The sequence below is a fragment of the Trachymyrmex septentrionalis genome, unplaced genomic scaffold, assembly GCF_001594115.1.
Source record: "Trachymyrmex septentrionalis isolate Tsep2-gDNA-1 unplaced genomic scaffold, Tsep1.0 scaffold22, whole genome shotgun sequence".
Lineage (NCBI taxonomy): Eukaryota > Metazoa > Arthropoda > Insecta > Hymenoptera > Formicidae > Trachymyrmex > Trachymyrmex septentrionalis.
Genome location: NW_017305375.1, coordinates 1955230 through 1976931, shown reverse-complemented (window position 1 = coordinate 1976931; position 21702 = coordinate 1955230). Strand labels below are relative to the sequence as shown.

The window sequence follows — 21702 nt, the reverse complement described above, 5'->3', positions numbered from 1 at the left end:
CAATATATATGTATATATATATATATATAATGTAAATGAATGAGAAAATATATTAATATTTGTAATAAGTAACAGAAGAAATAAGGATTTGTCTGGTGTAACTGTAAGGTACAAATTGTAAATTTTTATTAAGGACACCATTTTTCATATAACGATGATTAAGATTTTTTTAAATATTTTTAACATCCGTGTGTCTGTTCTTTAGAATATTCCACTTGTTTGTCGAAGTAACTTGCAATATTTTACAAGAAACAGAATTTCGCGAGCTCTCTAATTCTCTTAGGAAACTTGACGCGCATGAACGAAGTCATGATATTTGCGATCGTAACTGTCATCATTCATGTACATATATTCTTTTCCTTATTTTTATTTTAATTCAGCATTAATTAATTCCATTAACCGCGTCTGTATACGATTATCTCTCCGCTACCCTCCGACCATTCTAGTTCTTCAAATCCTTCCTCTTCGTACCTTTCTCTCTATCCCTCTTACTCTCACGTGTCTCCGGATAATTTTCATGACTCGGAAAGAGCGGGGGGAGGGGGGGGAAGACATAATAAAGCTACCAAAAGTGAAAGAAAACGGGGAATGCGAGGTAAAACGGGGGTTAAAATGAAATCTAACAAAGAGAAAGTCAGAGAGTGTATTATTATGGGATAAAAAGAAAATAGGCGAACCAAATGAGATGGAAGAGAAGAAGAAATCACGGAACAATAGACAAATGAGAAAAATAGTTGTAAAAGCCACACACGTAAGAACACGTACACGTACACATACACATAGACACAAAAAGAAACACAAATGTACTAAGTAAGTTCATACTGCGTATTGCCTTTCTGACTTCGGTGTGAAAATATATAAATAAAAAAAAAGTCAGTCGCGCCGGGGCACGCGTATGTTCGCGCATACATATTATATATTATAGTTATTAGCGTTCGACGAGAGAGACGAGGACTAGCTGCTTCCGCTTCTTCCTGCCAGCCTACATTGTAGCCTTCCTCTTGTCCTTACATTCGCTTCTACAATTCGATCCTTTTATTGAGAACTCTTCAACGGGTAAAAGAAACACTTTACAAGAGGAGATTGGCGACTTCCGTCTTTACGTCCGATCGAAGTCGCATCACTTTCCCTTCTCTTATTTACGGGTTCTCTTAAAATTTGTAACTTAAAAAAAAATTGCCGTATTTCCGGTTGATTAATCCTGCTTGTTTATCCCGGAGTAGGCGAAGGCGGAAGCAGCGGACGGCAGTATTCGTCGCGAAAACTTTTTTCACGGTTCCGTAAGAAAAAGTCCCACGCCGAAGTCCGCGCGTCCCCGCCGACTGTGTCTGTTTCATGTTTTTCAATATTTGTAATTTATCGATAAAATTATAAAAGATATCGATACATAACAATCTAAAGTGTGCGCTACTCTACATAATAATATTATATATAAAAAGTATAAAAGTATACATTATATATATATTATATATATATACATATATATTATATATGAAAAGTATAATATATATATATTATACATACATTGGGATTGGTGAGAATATACGGTTTTTTCGCTTTGGAGTGTTATTTTCTGAAAATATTGAACAAAATATGGAAAAAAAATTAATAAAACCAATGAGTAAAAACAAAACAAATGTGATTTTTTTTATTCTCACCCGATGTACGACACATCGTCGGCGACAGGCAATTCTCTGTTGGATTTTGCGATTACATTCATATCGCGTGAGCGCACAAGTGTGAATATCTGATGCAAATAACTTTGTATGACGCGTAATATTTTGCTTTCAATTCATAATACATGAAATCGTCCGATATATTAGATTCTGAAAATAATTCAGAATTCGAATTATTATCAGATTCTGAAAATAATTCAGAATTCGAAGAAGAGCACAATGAATTCGTTCACAAGGAGAATGAGGTTGGTTAATATATAATACTTTTAATAATTAATATTACTTCAAATGTTCAATTTTGTGATGGATTTAAATAATGTCTTATTAACTTCTTAAAATTAATATATGAACAAATTTAAATTGCCAATTTTAATGTGTAACTGATCTGTAATTATTTTCAATTTGTACATATTGGACATTTTCATTATTAATGACAATGTTACTATAATGTAATAATTTTGTAAAAATTTTATTTTTCCATTCGACATTTCTCGAAAATACAGATATTCGAAAAAATTATATATATACCGACTCTTCCGAGCACTTTTAATAGTCTGGTTAAGAAGACAGTGAAGCTCGAAACGGATGAACCTCAATGTGTTATCGAGTCGGTAAAATTTTAGATACAAAAAAAAATTATTTAAATTTTATAAAATCTGAAATTGTGAGATATTGAATATTTAATCTGTACAGATTGCTAGGCGATCTTTTAGGAGTTAAAGATCACGAGATTAACAAAGTTGCTTTTTGGTTTTTGGATACAGTAGCTCTTCAAGTTTTACGTTACAAAAATTGTCTAGATGATTATTATAGAAGTATATTAATTAGCTGGTTGGCTGGCGAAATGAAATTAATTCGAGGTGATTTTATCTATTCATACATGTCAAATAAAATATTTTTTACAGAGAGAATATTTAGAAAGAGATATAATATTCTTACATAAACATAAATTAAAATGAATATTTTAGTATATTTGAATCTAATTAAATAACAAAATTTCACGATACAATGGCATAATAATAATTAGTGAAATTATATCTTTTAGAGACATAGAATATTTTTGCAGATAAACAACTACTTCGCGAAAATTTTTTTAAAGAAATGAGAATATTATTTCTCTATGTTGCTAAAAAATTATCTGATGGCGATCGATTGCCGCATTGGGAGGTACTCATGGATGCGTATTCTGAAATTATGGCACAAAATTCTACTTCTAATTGGTCTACCGACAGTGAAACGGAATATTTAAATACAAATAAATCATCTGAAAAGGAATTAATAGCAGAAGATGAATGTGCTTTCCAAGAAAATAAATTTACCTTTGTTGGAAAACACTTGAAAAATTATAAAAACAGGTAAATCAAAGAAAGCATAATTTATTATTATCGTGAGTCATCACAAGTTACATTATTTTATTGTGCGTATAGTTTTTTAAAACTACATCAAATAAAGATTCTTATTTCAGTGTAACAAATAATCTGGAAGAGAAATCGCCGAAAAACTTCAAGATTGTATTAACTACAGAGAATTCGCGAACAGATACAATCACAGATGAAAACACAATTATTGAATCTTCTAATTTAATGAATCCAAGCGACGTTCTGGATGTAATTGTTGAAGCGACATACAACATGTACGTATAAAAACATACGATATATTATTTTGAATATTTTTTAACATTTCGAAGAACAATAATATGCATAATATAAGATTTATCGTCGCATCTCTTATTTTTTTAAACAGGTATGCTAATGAATTACGATACGCCCTTATATATGCAGTTTTTGTAAAATCGATACAGATGCAAATGTTTCTTATGCCTCATGCTCATCAAATACAACGTCAAATTAAATTTGCCCTTTCTGGAGGATCATTTGACGTACAGCTTCGTGAACGATTAGAAGAGGTTGCTTGTGAATCAATAATTGACAATGGTAAAAAATTTAAATCGAAATAGTATAATAAAATAATTATAGATTTAGTTATTCATATATGTATACAATATAATGCAGTACTACTACATTTATCTCTATTAATGTTTATGTAATCGTACTTATATATATTGTCTATTTTATACTTTATTATAATTATAAGAATGTATTTATTTTTTATTTTATCTCATGGTCATGTAATGATTTGTCCACAGTGATAATTGAAAATTAATAATTTTTTTGCTTCCAGAAAAGGAAATAACTGATGACATGAGAGAAGACCAAATGATCGAAGATTTCGAAATTCCTCCATCACCACCATCTTCATTAAATGAGGAAGAAATATTAACTAATAATTGTCGATTTATTCTACCGTTGATAGAAGCGAACGAAGCGGTGCAGATCTTCGAAATGCATGCAAGGAGTATGTAATACAATAAATATGAATATAAGATTGAAAGAATATATTATTTCGTCTAACAATTTAAAGTACAATGTTATTCTGTGATTATCGCCGTGCCCCATTCATGACATTTGAATTTTTTCACTGTTTCAGAATCTAGCGAAAAATAAATGTCCAATTTGACAAAATTATATGGATTTTCCAAGTTTCGTTGAAGTTTTCCTAGTTGACCGTACTTATTAGTACCACAGCCCCAAAAAAAGCCGTCGTCTGAAAAAACGAAGATTATTTTTCTTCTATAATCTATTGAGTTTATGAAAAGAAGATTCATTTTACCTGTTAAGCATATAGTAAATGAATTTCCACACTCGACTTTTTTAACATTAATTTCTATATTCTCTCCTCTGTCATTTTTAAAATCTACTATAGTTGGAACGGCGTAAACTTTTTTGTCTTTATTTTCAATTCCTAATTCTCCATTTGAATTCCATCCCCAAGTATAAAGATCACCCTGTTATGTTAAATTTCGTTTAGAAATCATATATAATGATATATGTAATTTACTAATTTTTATGTACTGACCTGGTCAGTGACTACGGCGGTATGCCAACCACCTGCTGATATTTGTACTACTTTGAGACCTGCTAGAGCTTCAATAAGCTTTGGATTATCACAATTCTCTAACTCGTTGTGCCCTAATTGGCCACGTCTATCATGTAAATTATAATAATTATACGGCATAAAAATTTCCTAAGAATAATTTTGTGCTTCTCTAATATTACATACATTCCCATCCCCATTGAGTATACATCGCCATTCTCTGCCAGTAAAATAGTATGATCAAAACCACAGGCAAGATCAACAAATTTGACTCTCTTTGGTGTCTCAACCAAAATTGGGGCATTAAATACGCGTCCTTAGAAAATAAAACATTTTTTGTAAAACTATATTTAATAACGATGTAATGCTTAAGCTGAGAATTTTTTATTGCACACCTAAATTGGTTAAAATTACTGTACACCCTGCTTGTGATAGTTTAATAGCGTGTTCAACTTGTATGTTGTCATTGTTAGGAATAAAGGGTGTTACTTTTTGCCAAGTATCATCATATATTTTATATTTCCAGATTTCATTGCGTGTGGACAAAACAACTACACTATTCCTACCAGGAATAGCCAATTTGCAACTGTAAAAAAAGTCATATTTTAATAAGGTAAAAAATAAAATAAAATTTTTAGTAAAGAAAAAAGTCGTATTTTGTCTATTGCCTTCCTGATGACTCTTCTGGAATCTGCATTAAACGTGGCCTGTTTTTTTCATCTTCTTCATTAATTTTACCAGTGATATATAATTTCGTATTTTGCCACAGAAGAAAATAATTCCAACCAATCTCAATGTCTGTGATTTCAGGAAATGGAATCTGAGTCAAATGCGATATTGATGTGATAATCTCATCCAGATTGGAAAAGAGTGGACTGGCATTTAAGCCAGTATAATATACCGGCATGTCTCTGTAAAAATAAAAATATAATAGAGTAATATAACGCTATTATTTTATTATTATAAATACTTTATATATATATTATCAGTTTTTTATTATTACGAGAGAATTCCATGATTATTTTTTTAAATTTAAATGATTCATAAAAATGTAAATTATATTTGATATTTCAATAATATCTCATTATTGAGGCATGGTTTAAAAAATTATGTTTTTCATTAAGAAAATAAAATAAAATTATTTAAATAAAATATGTAGGTAAAACAGAAATGTATTTATTTATCTACTGTCGTTCACAGAAGCAATACGAAAAGATATCAGTATGCGCACGTGGTAACCGAACTGTAGCTTCTCATCTAACGGTACCAGATACGCTGATCAGCTCATAATATCAGTCAGAATATGCAGATGTCACTATTTTCCTTGGATACCAAGAAAACACAACATTTTCATATAACGTAATAGAAATCGCTGAAATAACGCAGTAGATCGTTAACGCATCTTCATTCCAGTACCTGAAATATATATCATCAAGAAGATGGTAAAAGTCACGTGAATTAAATGCAAATGCACAATATTATGCACTCTTTTTTTTCCCCGCCACTACCTGAACACACTTTTAAATGCACGAAGTAATCGAAACATAACCTGCGAGAATTCTATTGTAGTATATCAAGTTTATATTATGCGCTTTAAGTTTCTATTAACAAGTTCTACATAGAAAATTAAGAATTGCAAAACATCTCATTAAATAAAGTAAACAAGTTTTATCAGTTTTTATCGTATACGAAAATTCACTTTCTGTGCACTACGTTCATATCTCTCTGTATATACACTCGGAATGACGTTGCGAATGCGGGCTGGCTATACCCTCGTCATCATAACTTGCATATATTCGACTAGGAAAAGGGAATTATCTTCTTAAAATTGCACATTCTGTTTACGAACGAAATTCAAAATATTTCTATAGCTGTTTAACTTTTTACACAATATTTCAATCAATTGTAAATTATTGACATATACACGATGTAATTGCAAGTTCTTGTAATTGCAAAGTCATAAATTTCTATTAATAACTATGCTATAATAAAATAAAATAATGTAAATTATAAACTTGAATAATTTGATAGAAAAACAAAGTTATTTAGTTTCTGAAATAAATATTTCAAATGTTTAAAACTTCTAAATTTTTACTAAAATTACATTATATTGTAATATAATAAATAATTACATAATAAAATTATTATTAATTATTATTAATTGTAATATTATTATAATAATATAATTATTATATTTATAATAAGTGTAATTGTACTTTGTAATATAATAGATAAACATATAATTTTTCAAAAATAATTATAGTGAAAAAATTTTTTCTTCTTTATTTATTAATTTATTAGATAATCTAATCATTAATATATTGAAAAATAAAGTATTTGTTATCATTTAAATTGCAAAACTATTTCAAGTTTTTCCCACTATTATAAATCCATTGTAAATCATTGATATTTAAAATGTTAGGGTCTGCTTGCCATTTTACGGAAATTACGATCAAATCCTGATAAAGAGCTACGATTATTACTACTGGGTCTGGACAATGCTGGAAAGACAACTATTTTAAAATCTTTGGCAAGCGAAGATATTACCCAAGTAAACTAATTTCTTCTTAATTTCCAAAATTAATTATTTATATTAATTAATTTATAGACAGTGTAGTAAAAATTGATATAAAGTATATTTGTAAAATATATAGTATGACAAATGTATTGTATGAATAAATTGATTTTTTTAAGGTAACTCCAACACAAGGTTTTAATATAAAAAGTGTTCAGAGCGAAGGTTTTAAATTAAATGTTTGGGATATTGGTGGAGCTCGAAAAATTCGACCGTATTGGCGAAATTATTTCGAGAATACGGATGTACTTGTAAGTCTTTATTATTTATTAATTTCTTTAATTTTTAAATTTTAATATAAAAATTATTATATTTTTTATCATTATTTAATAATATAGTTTTCATATAACATTTTATGGCAGCAATGAGATACAATAAATTAATTTATTATATAAAATTAAATATAGAAAAGATAACAAAATATATAAAAGAGGAATAATTTATGTTTTTTTTTACTGAAGTTTTATTGTTTTAATAGTCGAATTGTAGAAAAACTCCCTTAACCAAACGTGTCAGGAGACAAGGTAGTTCCAATAATCGAATAGTTTGCATAGAAGCCTATTATTTCTTTCTTCTACCAATATTTATTAGTTTTTTTTCGATAATAGGAATGTTCGGAAAATTGAAGTTAAGTTTTTGTAGTTCGGATAATAAGAGCTCAGCTATAAATTCGTATATTTAAAACTAAATATGAACTTGTTTGTATAAACAGAATGCAGATAAATTATAATAAACGGATAATAAACGGAGTTTTATGTATATATATAATACATTTCAAATAATATGCATATTCATTAAGAATTATGTATTCTCAAATATCGTAAAATTCTATAAATGAATTAATTGTAGCAATTTAATTTAAATAAGATTAGAGAATTTAAATAATATTTAATTTCTTTTTTAGTAAGAGTCGATTTTATTTAATAAATATTACAAATTAATTGTGATTATTCAAGAAACGTCCATCGCGTTCTGTATTTATTTAAAAATAATCTTAAAATTTATGCAAATATTTTATCTTGTATCTTTCTTTCTAGATAAAAATTGAATTAAAATTTTGTAACGTTTAATTGATTATAGATTTACGTCGTTGATAGTGCGGATATCAAAAGGTTGGAGGAAACGGGACAAGAATTATCAGAGCTTCTATTGGAAGAAAAATTACGCGGAGTGCCATTGTTAGTATACGCGAATAAACAAGACCTGGGACATGCTGTAACAGCAGCTGAAATAGCCGAGGGACTCGGTTTACACAATATCAAGGATCGTGATTGGCAAATACAGTCATGCATAGCTATTGAGGGCAAAGGCGTGAAAGTGTGTAGCAATATTTTTTGGCTTTAAAATTTTTTAATGTGATACATTAATTATATATAGAATTATATATAGAATTTTACCATTAATGCTTTCTATATTTCAATATATTGGACAGTATATAAACCGTGTAAAAATAAAATCTTAGACATAAAAATTTAAATTCACGTCAATGTATAATTTTATGGAATTATGTCTTGTATTAGTTGCATTTTAGAATTAAGCTTAGAATTAAGTTTGTCTCTATTTTTAGGAAGGTTTAGAGTGGGCATGCAAGAACATTAAAAGGAAGTAATAAACACACCATGGAAATTGAGAGACATAATTGACGTTTATGTTACATTAGGGCGCACGAAAGGAACAAGGCTTACACCATCTCCATTGTATATTTTACACATGATCTTTATTTATCTTTTAACTACTATTTACAAAAAAATATTTAGAACATTGTTATATAGATTTGGTATGAATGTACGTATATCGAACGGGTCTACAAACCCGTCGTCATATCGAACATATCCAATTGTCAGACTTCCGTCTATTTTGGACTCGAGAAGTTCTATTTTTCGCAGAAAAAAGAGTAATAGCGAGTCCATAAAATATATACGGCAAACTCTACTTAAATGTGCCTTCTTGCTGTTTTAAATATAGATTGGAATTTTTATAGATTTATCTAGTGAGAAATAAAAAAATAAAGAGATGTAACAAGAGGAAAGACACACGATATGTATAATTCATATAGATACAATTATTAATACAATATTTATACTTATATGTATATAGAGATTTGAGCACCATGCATTATTTCACTTGCGAAGAAAAGTCGCGGAGACAGCTAAAGTATAATTTGCAATATGCACAAAATATCCATAGCTACACTTCCTCTCATCTAAATAAACGAATATATACTGTATATATAAGTAATTAAAAAAAATTGTAATTTGAATAATGTTCTCGATTCAGCAGCTCTTTGTGAGAGATGATGAAAATCTGTATCATTCTGGTGTATTTATGATACGATATTATTTTTGCAATTGAATCCGCTTTAAAGTTTCATACCACAATCTGCTTTTAATAACTTGTTTTTATAAAATTTTTTCTCTTAATGACATTTGAACATGAAATTTTGATATTCAATAAGTTTAATTTTTTATCCCGTAATAAATAGATTTATTATATTAGTGGCATATGATACATTTAAAATATGAATCAGAGAAATGACTCATTTTTATATTTTTATTGATGATTTTAATATTCTTAATCATTTATTCTTTGAGACAAAAATATCACATGATATCATCATCCCAATCACACGAATGATATTTTTGCAATTTGCAACATTAACATGGAAAATGATTCTTGCGCATGATGATAACATAATTATGATACTATTTTTTTTCTTAAAAAAAAAAAGGTAATATAATTAAAACTGTCATTAAAAAGTATTGTTTTCATTTTTTGATGTCATTAAGAGAATTATTAGTTATATTTAGTGTATTATTTTTAAAACGTGATTCTTATTTACAATTATAATTATCCGTTAAAACAACCAAAAAAATTGGAAGCCTTTTGCATATATCATATGCTTTTTAAGAACCTTGGTTCTCAAATACTTATTCATAAATATTATAAAAATTTTTAAAATATTTGAATTAGACCACATAGACATTCATCAGTTAACATTTTCTAAATATCTTCACGGTATCTTCTAAGTGTTTTTTGTCTCTGGTTACGTTTTATTAACATAAAATATTAAAATTGATGCTTTATAGCTTTTTGTTTGTACATACAAAAATATTGAAGAGACACTCATTGATAGTCCTTTCTATCAAGTCTCCGCCACATTCATCAACATAATTTTGTTAAGCGTATTTTATTTTGTGCAATAGATACGATAAAATAAATAAAAACGCGACTTCGTGACACGTATTTCTAATTTTGAGGCGACTTAGCAATATCTTTCACAGGTTGCTAACGAGCTAAACTCATAGTTCGCTATGAATGTTTTCCGTGGTCACTCTGATCTCCTCTTCATGGAAAGCAATGCAATCTGCTGGATATTTGCTCTGAAAGCAAAGAAAAATAAGAAAATAGTTTTTCTTTACTTTAGAGTGTAAATTAAAATGTACTTTTCTTTCTGATAACGAATTATAGAGAGGATTATAATTTACTCACGATGCATCCCTCTTGCTCCATAATGGCTCCGTAGAGGGACCAGAAATTAATACCTAATTTATTACTGACTGCCCAGGCCGCAGGGAAACTTGCTACCCTCAGCAATGCACTACGTACGCGTGCAAATACCTCGTTACCGCCGTCCTCTCGTTGCTGGCTCTTCTCATTTATGGTACATAAGATTTGACTAGCACATTGCGGCACCTTTGTCGCCCATTTGTACGCTCGATACGACTAGAAGTAAATAAATAATATATCGATATTTATTAAAATATAAAAATAAGTAAAAATTTAATTAACATCCTGATGAAAATAAAAATCAGAGTGTACATCGGATGTAATGGGAGAGTAACAAAAGCGTAAACGAAACTTCTAAAAAGATGAAAATTGAAACATCAAAATGTAAAAGAAACGCAAATGTTTCTTTTACATTTCATTATTCTAATTTTCGCCTTCTAGAAATTTCGTTTACGTTTCTCTCTGCTCTGATTTTTATTTTCATTCATCAGGGCAGCTTTAATTAGCAAATTGATTGCAATACGGATTATACTAATATGAAAAAATTACGACTTTTTAGATTCTGATTTTATAGACAGTAGAACTCTGTTTTTCTAAAAATTTCAGAAAATAAAATAATTCCGATATTCGAATAATTCGGATAATAAAGGTTCATTAATTTTCTTCTTCACACCAGTATTTATTAATTCCGATAATAGAAGCTGATGTTCAAAAAAATTGAAGTTAAAAATAGTTGAGTTCTGAATCGAGCTTCTGTTATCCTACCTATTAACTCAATTATATGAATTCGGATATTTATAACTGAGATAAATTTGTTTGTATAAGTGGATTGCAAATAAACGGAATTTCTATTTTCTTTGTATTATATTAATTTTAAAAAATTCTGTTTGTGGTACTAAACATTTTAAATGTATTAAATTTTAAAAATATCAACATTTTAATTAAATCATAAAAAGCATCAAATTTTAATTAAATCGAGTTTTAATCTTTAGCAACAAAACTATGAAAAATTAAAAATAAGATTACTTGTTTATGCAATAATTTATTGTATAAAAAAGATATTGTTAACTGTATAACTGCAAGAAAAGTGTTTTACCTTGAGAACAGGGCCGATGATATCATTGTTGATAATGTCGCTTAGTTTGTTGCTTAGCTCTCGTGCATTTATTCGGGACATAATGAATCCTTTTTCGGAAGCCAAGCTTACTAATTCCTGGAAATACGCTACCGCCGGTCTTACATACTGTGAGCTGTCGAATTTTACGTTTAGATATCTCTTCGTCAATCCGTTTATCAATCTAAGCGAAAAATTTTACATTGACTTTTGGATATATTCACAAAAAATAGAGAGAACTTAATTAACTAAACATTTTCATATTAACCTGGAGAAACTGTCCACTGGTTTTGAAGCATCGAACATCATTGTTTTTGGGAATCCCTGAGATTTTAGAAAGCTGTTACCGACGAATTGCGCGGTTGTGAGGTAGCGTTGCTGATTTATTGGTTCGGAAATGTGAGAGATCCATTCAGCCACAAAATTCGTGAGCGACTTGACCCACCTTCGACGTATAGTAGGACTCTCAAAACTATCTAGGATTTTCTCCCATAGGATATCGCCATTCTCGTCCCTCATTTGAGCAATTACCGTCGAGAGACCGCTGTTCTTCCATAACGTTCGCCCGAGTTCCGAATTACTAAAATACAAAGAAATTCTTAATTACAGTAAAAAGCGAGATATCGATAAAATTTATTTATAAATATTAAATTATTTTTAATATTTTCTAATTCTCTTTAAAATATAACTAAATTTATCAGAGTTAGAAAGTAATTCAACGTTACTTGTGACAAAATTAGAGTTACTTTCTTCTACTGTAATTTAATTTTGTTCCTCTTTAATTTAGTTATATTTTTTGCAACTATAGTAACTAATTTAATAATTATTTTTATGATTATTTTATATTAAATTTATTCGTCATTGTATAGACTGATCAAAATGAAATGTTCAGCAAACAATCAATGATTATTAATTGTGATGTGATTGAAGTATACACTTATTAACAAAAATTTTAAAAACGAAGTATTTTTTAAGAATTTTAATATATTTTTATTTCCTGAGATACATATGATAAAAATAAAAGAAATATTATTTTATACGTTGAGTAATTGTAAATATTTTTAAAAATATATTTTTACAACGCTAGAATCAATGTGAAAATGACTGCTTTAAACTAAACAAAATAAATAAACTTTTATACTTTGTTTTATAATTTTTGTTAGTGAGTGTATCTTTATCCCTGATAATCATTATACTTTGTAAACGTCTATATTAAATTAGAACGCAATATCTTGGTCCTATAATTTTGTGATTCCAGATATATGTATATATTAATTTATTATAAATAATATAGCGTAATCAAATATTTAGTATAATAAGTAAAATAATTTAGTTTAATGTTAGAAATATGTGTAAGTTTCTTATATTTAAACTAACAACTCAAGAAATTATTGAAGAATTAACTGAAAAGTAATGACTTGTACTAATACTAATTGTAGCTGTAACATGTTACTTTTTAGAATCAGAAATTTGTAACAATAACTTGTTACTTTTAAATTAATAAACTTTTAAATTTACAAAGTAACTTTTCCAATTCTGATCATTCTCGTATAATATAAAATTTTCAATTAATACAAGGACTTCTCGTAAAGTATTTTCCTGTTTTGCTTTAACTTATTTCAACAGCGTAGAATTAACATAGAGTATTTATCGCGTTTTTATTGAATAATTGACGTTCTACCTGAAGTGCTCCCACATGATGTGAATGGTCTCCAATATCGGCGGTAAGAACCAAGAATGTCCCGAGTGATCTTTATTCCCGGCATCGTTGTCTTTCATTCCATGACCCAAGGAATCTAAAAGCATTGGCAAGAGACCCAATGTTACGTCGTTGTTCGCATTTTGTTGCAAGAACATGCTGCCCATGCTGATTATGTTGCCCCAGTCTATGCCGGATTCCTCTTTATGTTCCGTATCTCTTGCTGATCTCTTATTCGAACCAGCATTCAAAAGGTCCAGAAATGAACCCATCATTGATAAGTGATTATTTTGTCCACCTGACATCAAACTACTGAGCCCGGAAATGATCTGGCTGATACCGTCCGTTGTGTCGGATCTTTTTTCAAACATCATGTCGCGGACCTGTTAATTTCTCATACTTTATATTTAAATTCTTAAACAATTATTTCGTAAACATAAAAATAAATTAAAAATAAAATTTTAAGCACAATTAATGATTCTTATTTTGAATATTTATAACGGATTTTTTTGTATTAAGATAAAGAAGATATCAAGGCGAAATGGTAAATGTTAAAGAAATCAAAGAAATTGAAATTGATTAATATTAGATATACTCAGAGAACAAAAAAGTCAAAATACGGAAAAAATGATATATAAAATGTTTTCTTTGATATTTACTAGTTATGAAAAAATTTGATTATGATAACAAAACATACATTTCTGTGAAATATATCTCATTAACTGTAAAAAGTATAAAATAAATGACTTATTTACAAGAAATAACATTTTATTTTGTTATTTAAATAAAGATTTATTTCAGTAAAATAAATATATTTTTTACAAATAAATTTTTAAGTATCTTTTTAGTATATTTTTTTTAAAGAATAAATGAATTTTTATCATACTTGCTTGCCGGCATCTGAATGCGCAAACTTATGGGCCATGTCCTCAAGCGACTGATGGGAAAAGAGGTTTTTAGCTTCCTCGATGAAAATGTTAGACGCATCGTCCTCATTATTCTTTTCAGAGCTCGCCAGCCCGATTAGTACCAATAAGAGCGATGTCCTCGACAACCACATCCTCCCGTTTCTGTAACACAACATTTGGTTAGCGCGACTATTCGATGATATTTCTGCTGAGTAATCATCGGGGATTCGACGTTGCAATTGCATTTCTCTGCGATTTAATGACACGCGATTACAACGAAGCCTCATTTGCTTCTTGATCAAAAACAGAGATCCTTGAGATGGTCGTTGACCTTAATGGCGGATCCTGATTCCGGTTACGTTATTTTTAGAAGGAGAAACCTTTGGCGAGGTCGTTGTCGCAAAGATATTTTACGCGGGCGTCATACCGGAAACGTTTCGGGTCGTAACCACTTAGATACCGTTGTTTTTTAGTTGCCTTACCACTGTTAATATATTATACTTATAAGCACATTTTTCTTTCGCAAGACATACGAAAGTGCTGATGACGAATACATTGAGTCAGCACGCAAAAAAAAAAGAAACGCGAATAAGATATTAAAACATGCAATTATGCCTTTACTTTCAAAATGTATATTAAGTATACATACATACATACATAAAGCAATTGTATATTTGTGAGTATGTCCTGTGTATAATAAGAAGAATTATTAATTAGAGTCAATTTGTATGTGTGTTTTTAAATGTTCATTTGATACACAAATATAATTTTAGGAAGTTTAATATAATTTCTTATGCATTTTTTCTTCCATAACTTATAAAAATTTATTTTGTCCCATTACTTCCAAAATGACACAATTAAAAAAAACGTAATCTTTGAGTTATTATTATAAATGACTTAGATAAACATTATCCTATCTATCATCAAAGGGGAACTAATTTAACTTGATAAAAAATTATCAAAACGACACAATTCAAAAGAGTTTAAAAATATTGTTAAAAAAATGGCTTTTTAAGTTGTGAAATAAAAATTGATATTTAATCATGTTAAAATTATATTTTTTGCCAATACTTAATTTGCTTTATACAATAATTTCTGTTAAGACAAAAAATAGTTTTCTTCTTTTTCTGGAAAATTAATGTTTTTAATTGCATCGTTTTTAAAGTAAAGAAGCGATATAAGTCAAAGAATATAAATATAGAAGAAACTTAATTAGATTAAGTAAACAGGCAGAAAAGTTCAAGCTTTTGTTTAATTTATACTAACATAATTTGTTTCTAGTGATAATAGAACACACGTTGTCGCTTATCATTATCGAGTATCCTCGATGATCAGAATTGTAGCAACTGTCACGAAAGAAGACAATGACGATAAATGATTGGCGCAACGCTAGTGTATACTAACGCGCAATTTGAGTACCGTAAACCGCATGAAATTGACATTCTCCAGCTGGAATAACGATTCGGCCTAACGGTACAAACTGTTAGTCATCGTTACCCCAACGCGTCGAAGTCGTGAATGGCAGGTCGAAAGAATAAAGATCCGATTTGACTGTCATATTTTCTGATAAATATATTTCAATATTGTGTAACGTAAACATTAATAAATGTTAAATGGCCTCAAAAGTACAAAAAAGCAAGAAATTTATTACAGATTTATATGAATTGCCTACTTCTGTTACACTATCATTAAACATTAATACTTTTTCAAATTGAATGAAAATAATCTCTAAAATATAGAATTTTTTCATTTTCTGTACATAGTGTATTATTTTAACCTTTTTTGTAATTTGGGTTTTATAAGTAATTTTCAATATTTATAATTAAGTCGCGTCAAAGAATAGCATTAGTTACTTTAATTCGGTTGTTCTACAAATTATGTAGGAAAGTATGTTAGAATATGTAATCTGATATTATCAATGGATATAATAGGAATTTATATTAAAAAAAACATACTCTTTTGTGAGAAGAAGTAAAACAGGTGAATGTAGAACTTGTATCACTTTTATTTAATCCTGTATATTCCTATTGTTTTTCATATTTTGTAATTATCTTTGAAAGCCGAGTATAAAAGTAAGAAACGCGGAAGCACCTCGTTCTCAGATTCTCGAGAGGGAAAGCGCGTGTGAGATTTTTGCAATGTCGTCGCGCGCGAAAGCACGTGATCAAGAAAAAGAAGAAACAATAGTCTTATTAATGAAATTAAAATCAGTGAGGTCAAAGTCTCACTACAAATGTTTTGAAATATTTGATTGACCAATCAGAAAAAAGAATTTTACTAATTGACCAATCAAAGAATGCAATCAAAGCATGTGTAGCATCATTTTGACTGTACCTACAGTTGCATATTTTTTTTATTATACAATAAGTGGATTATCAATAAGAGGATGTCAGCGATTTAACGGGCTAACATTGTTGCTTCTGAAGCAACCTGCTTTCAAAATTGCAGCGGCATATTTATGAAGCACTTCGCCGAAAAATGTTCTGTAAAAATTATTGCAGTAATGATGACCTTAATATAACGGTTTAATTTTTTATAACGAATAATTTGAAATATGCAATAGACACTTTTGTCATTAATAAGATGTTAGTCATTTTTTAATTAATATGACATTAAAAAGTAGAACAATTATATAGGAGGAAGCTATTGGTACTTTAGCCTCTTGGTCATAATATTAATTGTAAATATTTTACTATTTGTCATTTGAAAAAAATTTATCTTTTTATATAATAATGAATATTATTGGTGATCGTCTTTACATTTTTTCCACATTTTGAATATGCATAATTATAAACAGATATTAATAATTTTATTTTGTAAAATTAATAGTATCTATTTATAATTATGTATATTACAAATGTGGATAAGAAATTAGTAACATAGATATTAGCGTAAATATTTATGCGACTATCGTGCTGACCCAATAAAAGACATAAATAACTTAAAATAAAGATTTTGCTAAAAAAAAGTTCTATTTCCCATAAAAAATGTTACTAAACTGCATCTTAATCCATATTTGCATGTCACTAAACGAATATGTTATCTAATTTATTGTATTTATATGTGTCAATGGTATTTATATAATAACCGGGTTAAACTTTTTAATAAGCGATAAAATTATATAATTATTTCTAAATTACAAGACTTAGTATTTTGCTTATCGTTGTACCGATAAAGGAAAACCTTGAGTGACTAAGACCGAAGGCATCACTAAAACTAGTTGCATTATCGTAAATAACAGCGATATATAGGCAACTAAAAATTTTAGTTTTAAATGTGTTTTCTTAAGATACGTTTTTTCTGTATTGACATAAACGTTATCGGTTATTGTTATCGGTTTGACTAAATTTTAAACTTTAAAATAGAATTATATTATTCTTGAGTATTCTTTGTGATAATTTTATGGACAAAAGCGCTTTTTATTTTGACTGACGTTAATGGAAATTATTTTTTAAATCCAGTAAACGAGAATAGATTAAAATGGATTAAAATTTTAATTTCCATTTGAATCATCCGAATGCGTATTTTAATACCATCATGGTCCATTTTGACTTTTTAAAAATTTAATTTGATGGGAAAACTTTTTTTAGACTTAATTAAATTGAAAAACTATATTTCCTATTCAGAATTTCGAATTGAATAGTATTCACAATGCACATAAAAAACTGAATTTTTTTTTAGATTGAAAAGCGTAGAAATGTGCTCCCTGCAATTCTTATAAATGAACAAAAATGCATTGGGATCGAAAAGGATTCATTTTAATGTTCGCGAATACATACTTTTACAATTCTGAATCTATTTCAAAATCTATCAAACCATCATTCTCATTTATTGGGAGTACATTACAAATTACATTATTCTTAATTTTATGATTTTTTTCAATTTTCAAATTTTGTTTCAGATTTCTCTCTGCCAAGTAAAACACATAAATCATAATAATATAATATCGACATCATTATGATCCTATTATTTATTAGTCACTTAAACTTTATTTTTAAGTATCAAATGACATCATGGTGATATCTGATAATATCATTATGACTTTATTATAACTCTGCGTTTTCCATCTGGGGAAAATCTCATTTATTGTGCAATTAAATTTATAAATAAATATATAAGTATAATATAAATATATAAATATACATAAATAATAAAATGTATATAGTATATCTGCTAGAATGTAAATGTATAGATAAAATAGTATATAAAGAATACAAAGATATATAAAGGCGTTTACGTTGCAGTATTCCAGACTATCATTTTACCATGTGTTAGTTGAAGTTCAAGCACGTGAGATGTCCTTTCTCTTACGCATAGTTATCGAGGCAGCGGAACAGTTACTTAACATCTCGCGGATATAGTCAGTCAGTTCGTAAACTCCTCCAACGTAATCAGTAAGACAAACGAATCTCCCATAGATTGCAATTACACGCGTGGCGCGCGCGCGTGTGGCGGAATTGCCGGTTGAAAAATTCGCGTGGCCGCGCCAGCAGCAACGGTAGTCGTAGTCAAGTAGAGCGTGTTCGATGGTGTTTCCAATGTGGAAAGGCGATACGATCATTGAAGCTCGAATTGCCGTTATTTATGACGGGAAAATTTTACATGCATCTCGCGAAAAGTTGCATCTACGGAAGGTTGATTTGCGGAATGCGCAAAATTAATTTCTGTCATCTGTCAATCAATAATACGCAACTGCTTCTTGTACTGCTACGAGAACATCGCGATTGCGCTAATGTATCAAATGTAATGAAAATATAACCGTAAATTCAGAGATATAATATTTTTGTCAATATAGAATAATAAAAAATATTTTATTATTTAATGCCATTTTATTATTTAATGTTGAAGTAGTATATGTTAATTGCATGCGATATGAGTTATAAGAACTAATTGACTAAAAATGAGGTAAGATATAACTGTATAAGATATAATTATGAGAAGTATACAATACGGGATATATTAAGGCGAACAAAATAATTTTGATTCCACTGTCACATTTTTATTACCAACAAGCTTCCCTAAAACACGAAATTTTAATTAAACACTTTATTTTGCGTTCTCACATTCGGATGATCTACTTTCATGACTTTCACGTTAATTTCATGAACTCGTAAAGACACGTAAACGTTCAAGCATGTTAAGAATCCAAGCTTGGAGATTCCGGTTGAAAGGTCGCTTTTACCTGGGATAATGATATCACCGATCACGATAACGAAAATTTTATTTGTAGCAGTTTATTTCCTTCCACGTACCTTTAAAGCCAATGGAAAATCTGCGGACTACCTATGTTCAACTGCGAACGAACTATGCGCGTGTATACGGTTCCTCAGGAGCCCATGCACCTGACACGACGAAAGTTGTGGCGTGACTGGCGTCAGACGCAGTCCGTCGAACGGTACTTACCTACCTGAGCAACTCCCCTGGCTTCAGAGCGTAGAAGCCGGCAATACAATGCATCGCCAGCACGACTCGATGCAGATTCCTGCATCACAACCGGAATATTATCTTACATGAATCCTTGTGTCTCCAGGCCAAAAATTCAAAACATTCTCGAGCACGCGTTAAGATTTTCGTTTGATGATGTGGCACACATTAAACGAATTTAGTCTTGAAATCACTGCAATGTTAAGTCTTCTGTAATATTATAAAATAAATTAGCGCAATTTTCTAGTAAGTTAAAAACTAAATGCAAATAATATTTTGCTGCAATTATTTTTGCTGTATTTATTTTTGTACGGAATTATTCTTCTTTTGACAATTAAACATATGAATCTATTAAGTAATTGCAAATATGTTCAATGTTGAAAATTAAAAAAAATAAATTTTGCATACAAATAATAATATATTGAAACAGATAAATTTGCAAATGTTTTATCTAATGCTGTAAGATTATTGCAGAATTTATAAATTTTTGATGAATTCGTATTATTTTCTATTTCATAATTTTTTATATTAATTAGGAATATGATAATTGTATTCATTACATGCAGTTTTTAGTTACCGTTATAAAAAATGTTAATAATAACTGTTTATTAGATCCTTGCGTGACAGCTGATAATACAATACAGTCTATTAACATTAAATGACTTTGGATAAACATCTGATGCAGACATTATAGCTTTGCAACACGCTGTGAATGATCTAATCAACGATATTTCACCAATAATGCCAATTGCAATGAATGAACGTTTGAAAATGCGGTAGTGAAAATTACCGTTATTGAGATCGGGTTAGCTCTACCAGTTTTTATCCAGTTCACGGTATGTAAATGATAGCTATGCAATGTACTTCCTTTCTGGAATTCAATGAAATGTTTTACAATCCAGATAAAGAGGAATTCGGTACCGAAATAAGAATATAGAATTCTTATTATGGTGGTAAAGATATCTTTTACTTCGCATAAAATCATTGATACAGATTCGAATAATTATTTCAAGAAGTAGCAGCTTTGTATATTCACAATTAGAAAAAAAGAAGTGTTTTTTTAATGATCGCAACTATAATATATATAAGTGACAACTACAAATTTTATATTATATTATGTAGAAATTAATGTACGTAGAATAAACATTTTGAATATATAATCATTGAATAAACTATTTTATAATTATTTTAACTGAAGTTGAATTGAGAAGTTATTAGTATATAATTTATAGTAAATAATAGTTATAGTATATATAAATAATTTATTCAATTATGTACATTAATTTATAGATACATACAATTTGTATAATCATATATGTAATTTCTATTACTATATGCCTTTTTTTTGAATGTGGTAAAACCGGATCCGCTACGCATAAAAGCTTCTTTCGACGGACAGTCGATGACCCCGCGAAGAATTAGGGAACGTATATCCGCGACGAAAGTACATCGGCCTCTTCGATTCTGGATGCCAAGGTCATCTTTGTGCACTGCGGTATAACGTAAAATATAGCGATTAACGATGATAGCGAGAAGGACGTTTAACCGGTTATGACCTGTGACTTGTCGCCAATTTTTGAATAACCGACGATTATAGCTCGTTGGTATTCCTGTTCGTTTCGCTCGAGAATTAAACCTTCAATATTAGAACATATTCAAATTTATGACATCTTTAATAATGACATGATGAGATTTTTTAAAGCTATGAAGGCAATCTTGCAACTAATGTCTCTTTCAGTAAAATAAAGATATAATATAGATTACGCGCGGTACCTTATTAATATAATAAAATTTTGTATAATAGGGATAAAATTTAATATTAAAATACCAAAGTTATATCAAGCTTTAAATTCTATTATTCTGTG

The 21702-nt window shown here is 29.0% G+C and overlaps 4 protein-coding genes across 6 annotated transcripts; 2 read left to right on the top strand and 2 right to left on the bottom strand.

The window, feature by feature from the left end:
• The first annotated feature begins 1672 nt into the window (after positions 1-1672).
• LOC108748427 lies at positions 1673-4233 on the top strand. Its single transcript, XM_018486602.1, has 8 exons — positions 1673-1921; positions 2180-2283; positions 2370-2536; positions 2743-3031; positions 3142-3309; positions 3420-3610; positions 3858-4031; positions 4164-4233. Exons 1-8 carry the CDS (start codon positions 1802-1804, stop codon positions 4178-4180), a joined length of 1230 nt encoding a protein of 409 aa, XP_018342104.1. The 5' UTR covers positions 1673-1801; the 3' UTR covers positions 4181-4233.
• LOC108748428 (RCC1 domain-containing protein 1) lies at positions 4042-6022 on the bottom strand. The gene is made up of 7 exons (XM_018486603.1): positions 5842-6022; positions 5279-5521; positions 5006-5196; positions 4797-4926; positions 4593-4719; positions 4347-4521; positions 4042-4280 (listed from the first exon to the last, which is right to left on the bottom strand). Exons 1-7 carry the CDS (start codon positions 5865-5867, stop codon positions 4105-4107), a joined length of 1068 nt encoding a protein of 355 aa, XP_018342105.1. The 5' UTR covers positions 5868-6022; the 3' UTR covers positions 4042-4104.
• LOC108748429 (ADP-ribosylation factor-like protein 3) lies at positions 5976-9624 on the top strand. 2 transcript variants are annotated; one of them, XM_018486605.1, is made up of 5 exons: positions 5976-6052; positions 7033-7161; positions 7305-7436; positions 8266-8502; positions 8753-9624. In XM_018486605.1, exons 1-5 carry the CDS (start codon positions 6050-6052, stop codon positions 8792-8794), a joined length of 543 nt encoding a protein of 180 aa, XP_018342107.1. In that variant the 5' UTR covers positions 5976-6049; the 3' UTR covers positions 8795-9624. The 2 variants fall into 2 exon arrangements, with proteins under 2 accessions (XP_018342107.1, XP_018342106.1); XM_018486604.1 differs by lacking the exon at positions 5976-6052 and adding an exon at positions 6068-6143.
• Positions 9625-10202: 578 nt separating this feature from the next.
• Positions 10203-19840, bottom strand: LOC108748264. Of its 2 annotated transcripts, none has more exons than XM_018486306.1 (7): positions 19817-19840; positions 14392-14575; positions 13488-13888; positions 12075-12386; positions 11789-11990; positions 10675-10908; positions 10203-10565 (listed from the first exon to the last, which is right to left on the bottom strand). In XM_018486306.1, the coding sequence occupies exons 2-7, from the start codon at positions 14563-14565 to the stop codon at positions 10485-10487; spliced, it is 1404 nt and encodes a 467-aa protein (XP_018341808.1). In that variant the 5' UTR covers positions 14566-14575; positions 19817-19840; the 3' UTR covers positions 10203-10484. The 2 variants fall into 2 exon arrangements, with proteins under 2 accessions (XP_018341808.1, XP_018341807.1); XM_018486305.1 differs by lacking the exon at positions 19817-19840 and adding an exon at positions 19666-19767.
• Between the last annotated feature and the right edge of the window lie 1862 nt (positions 19841-21702).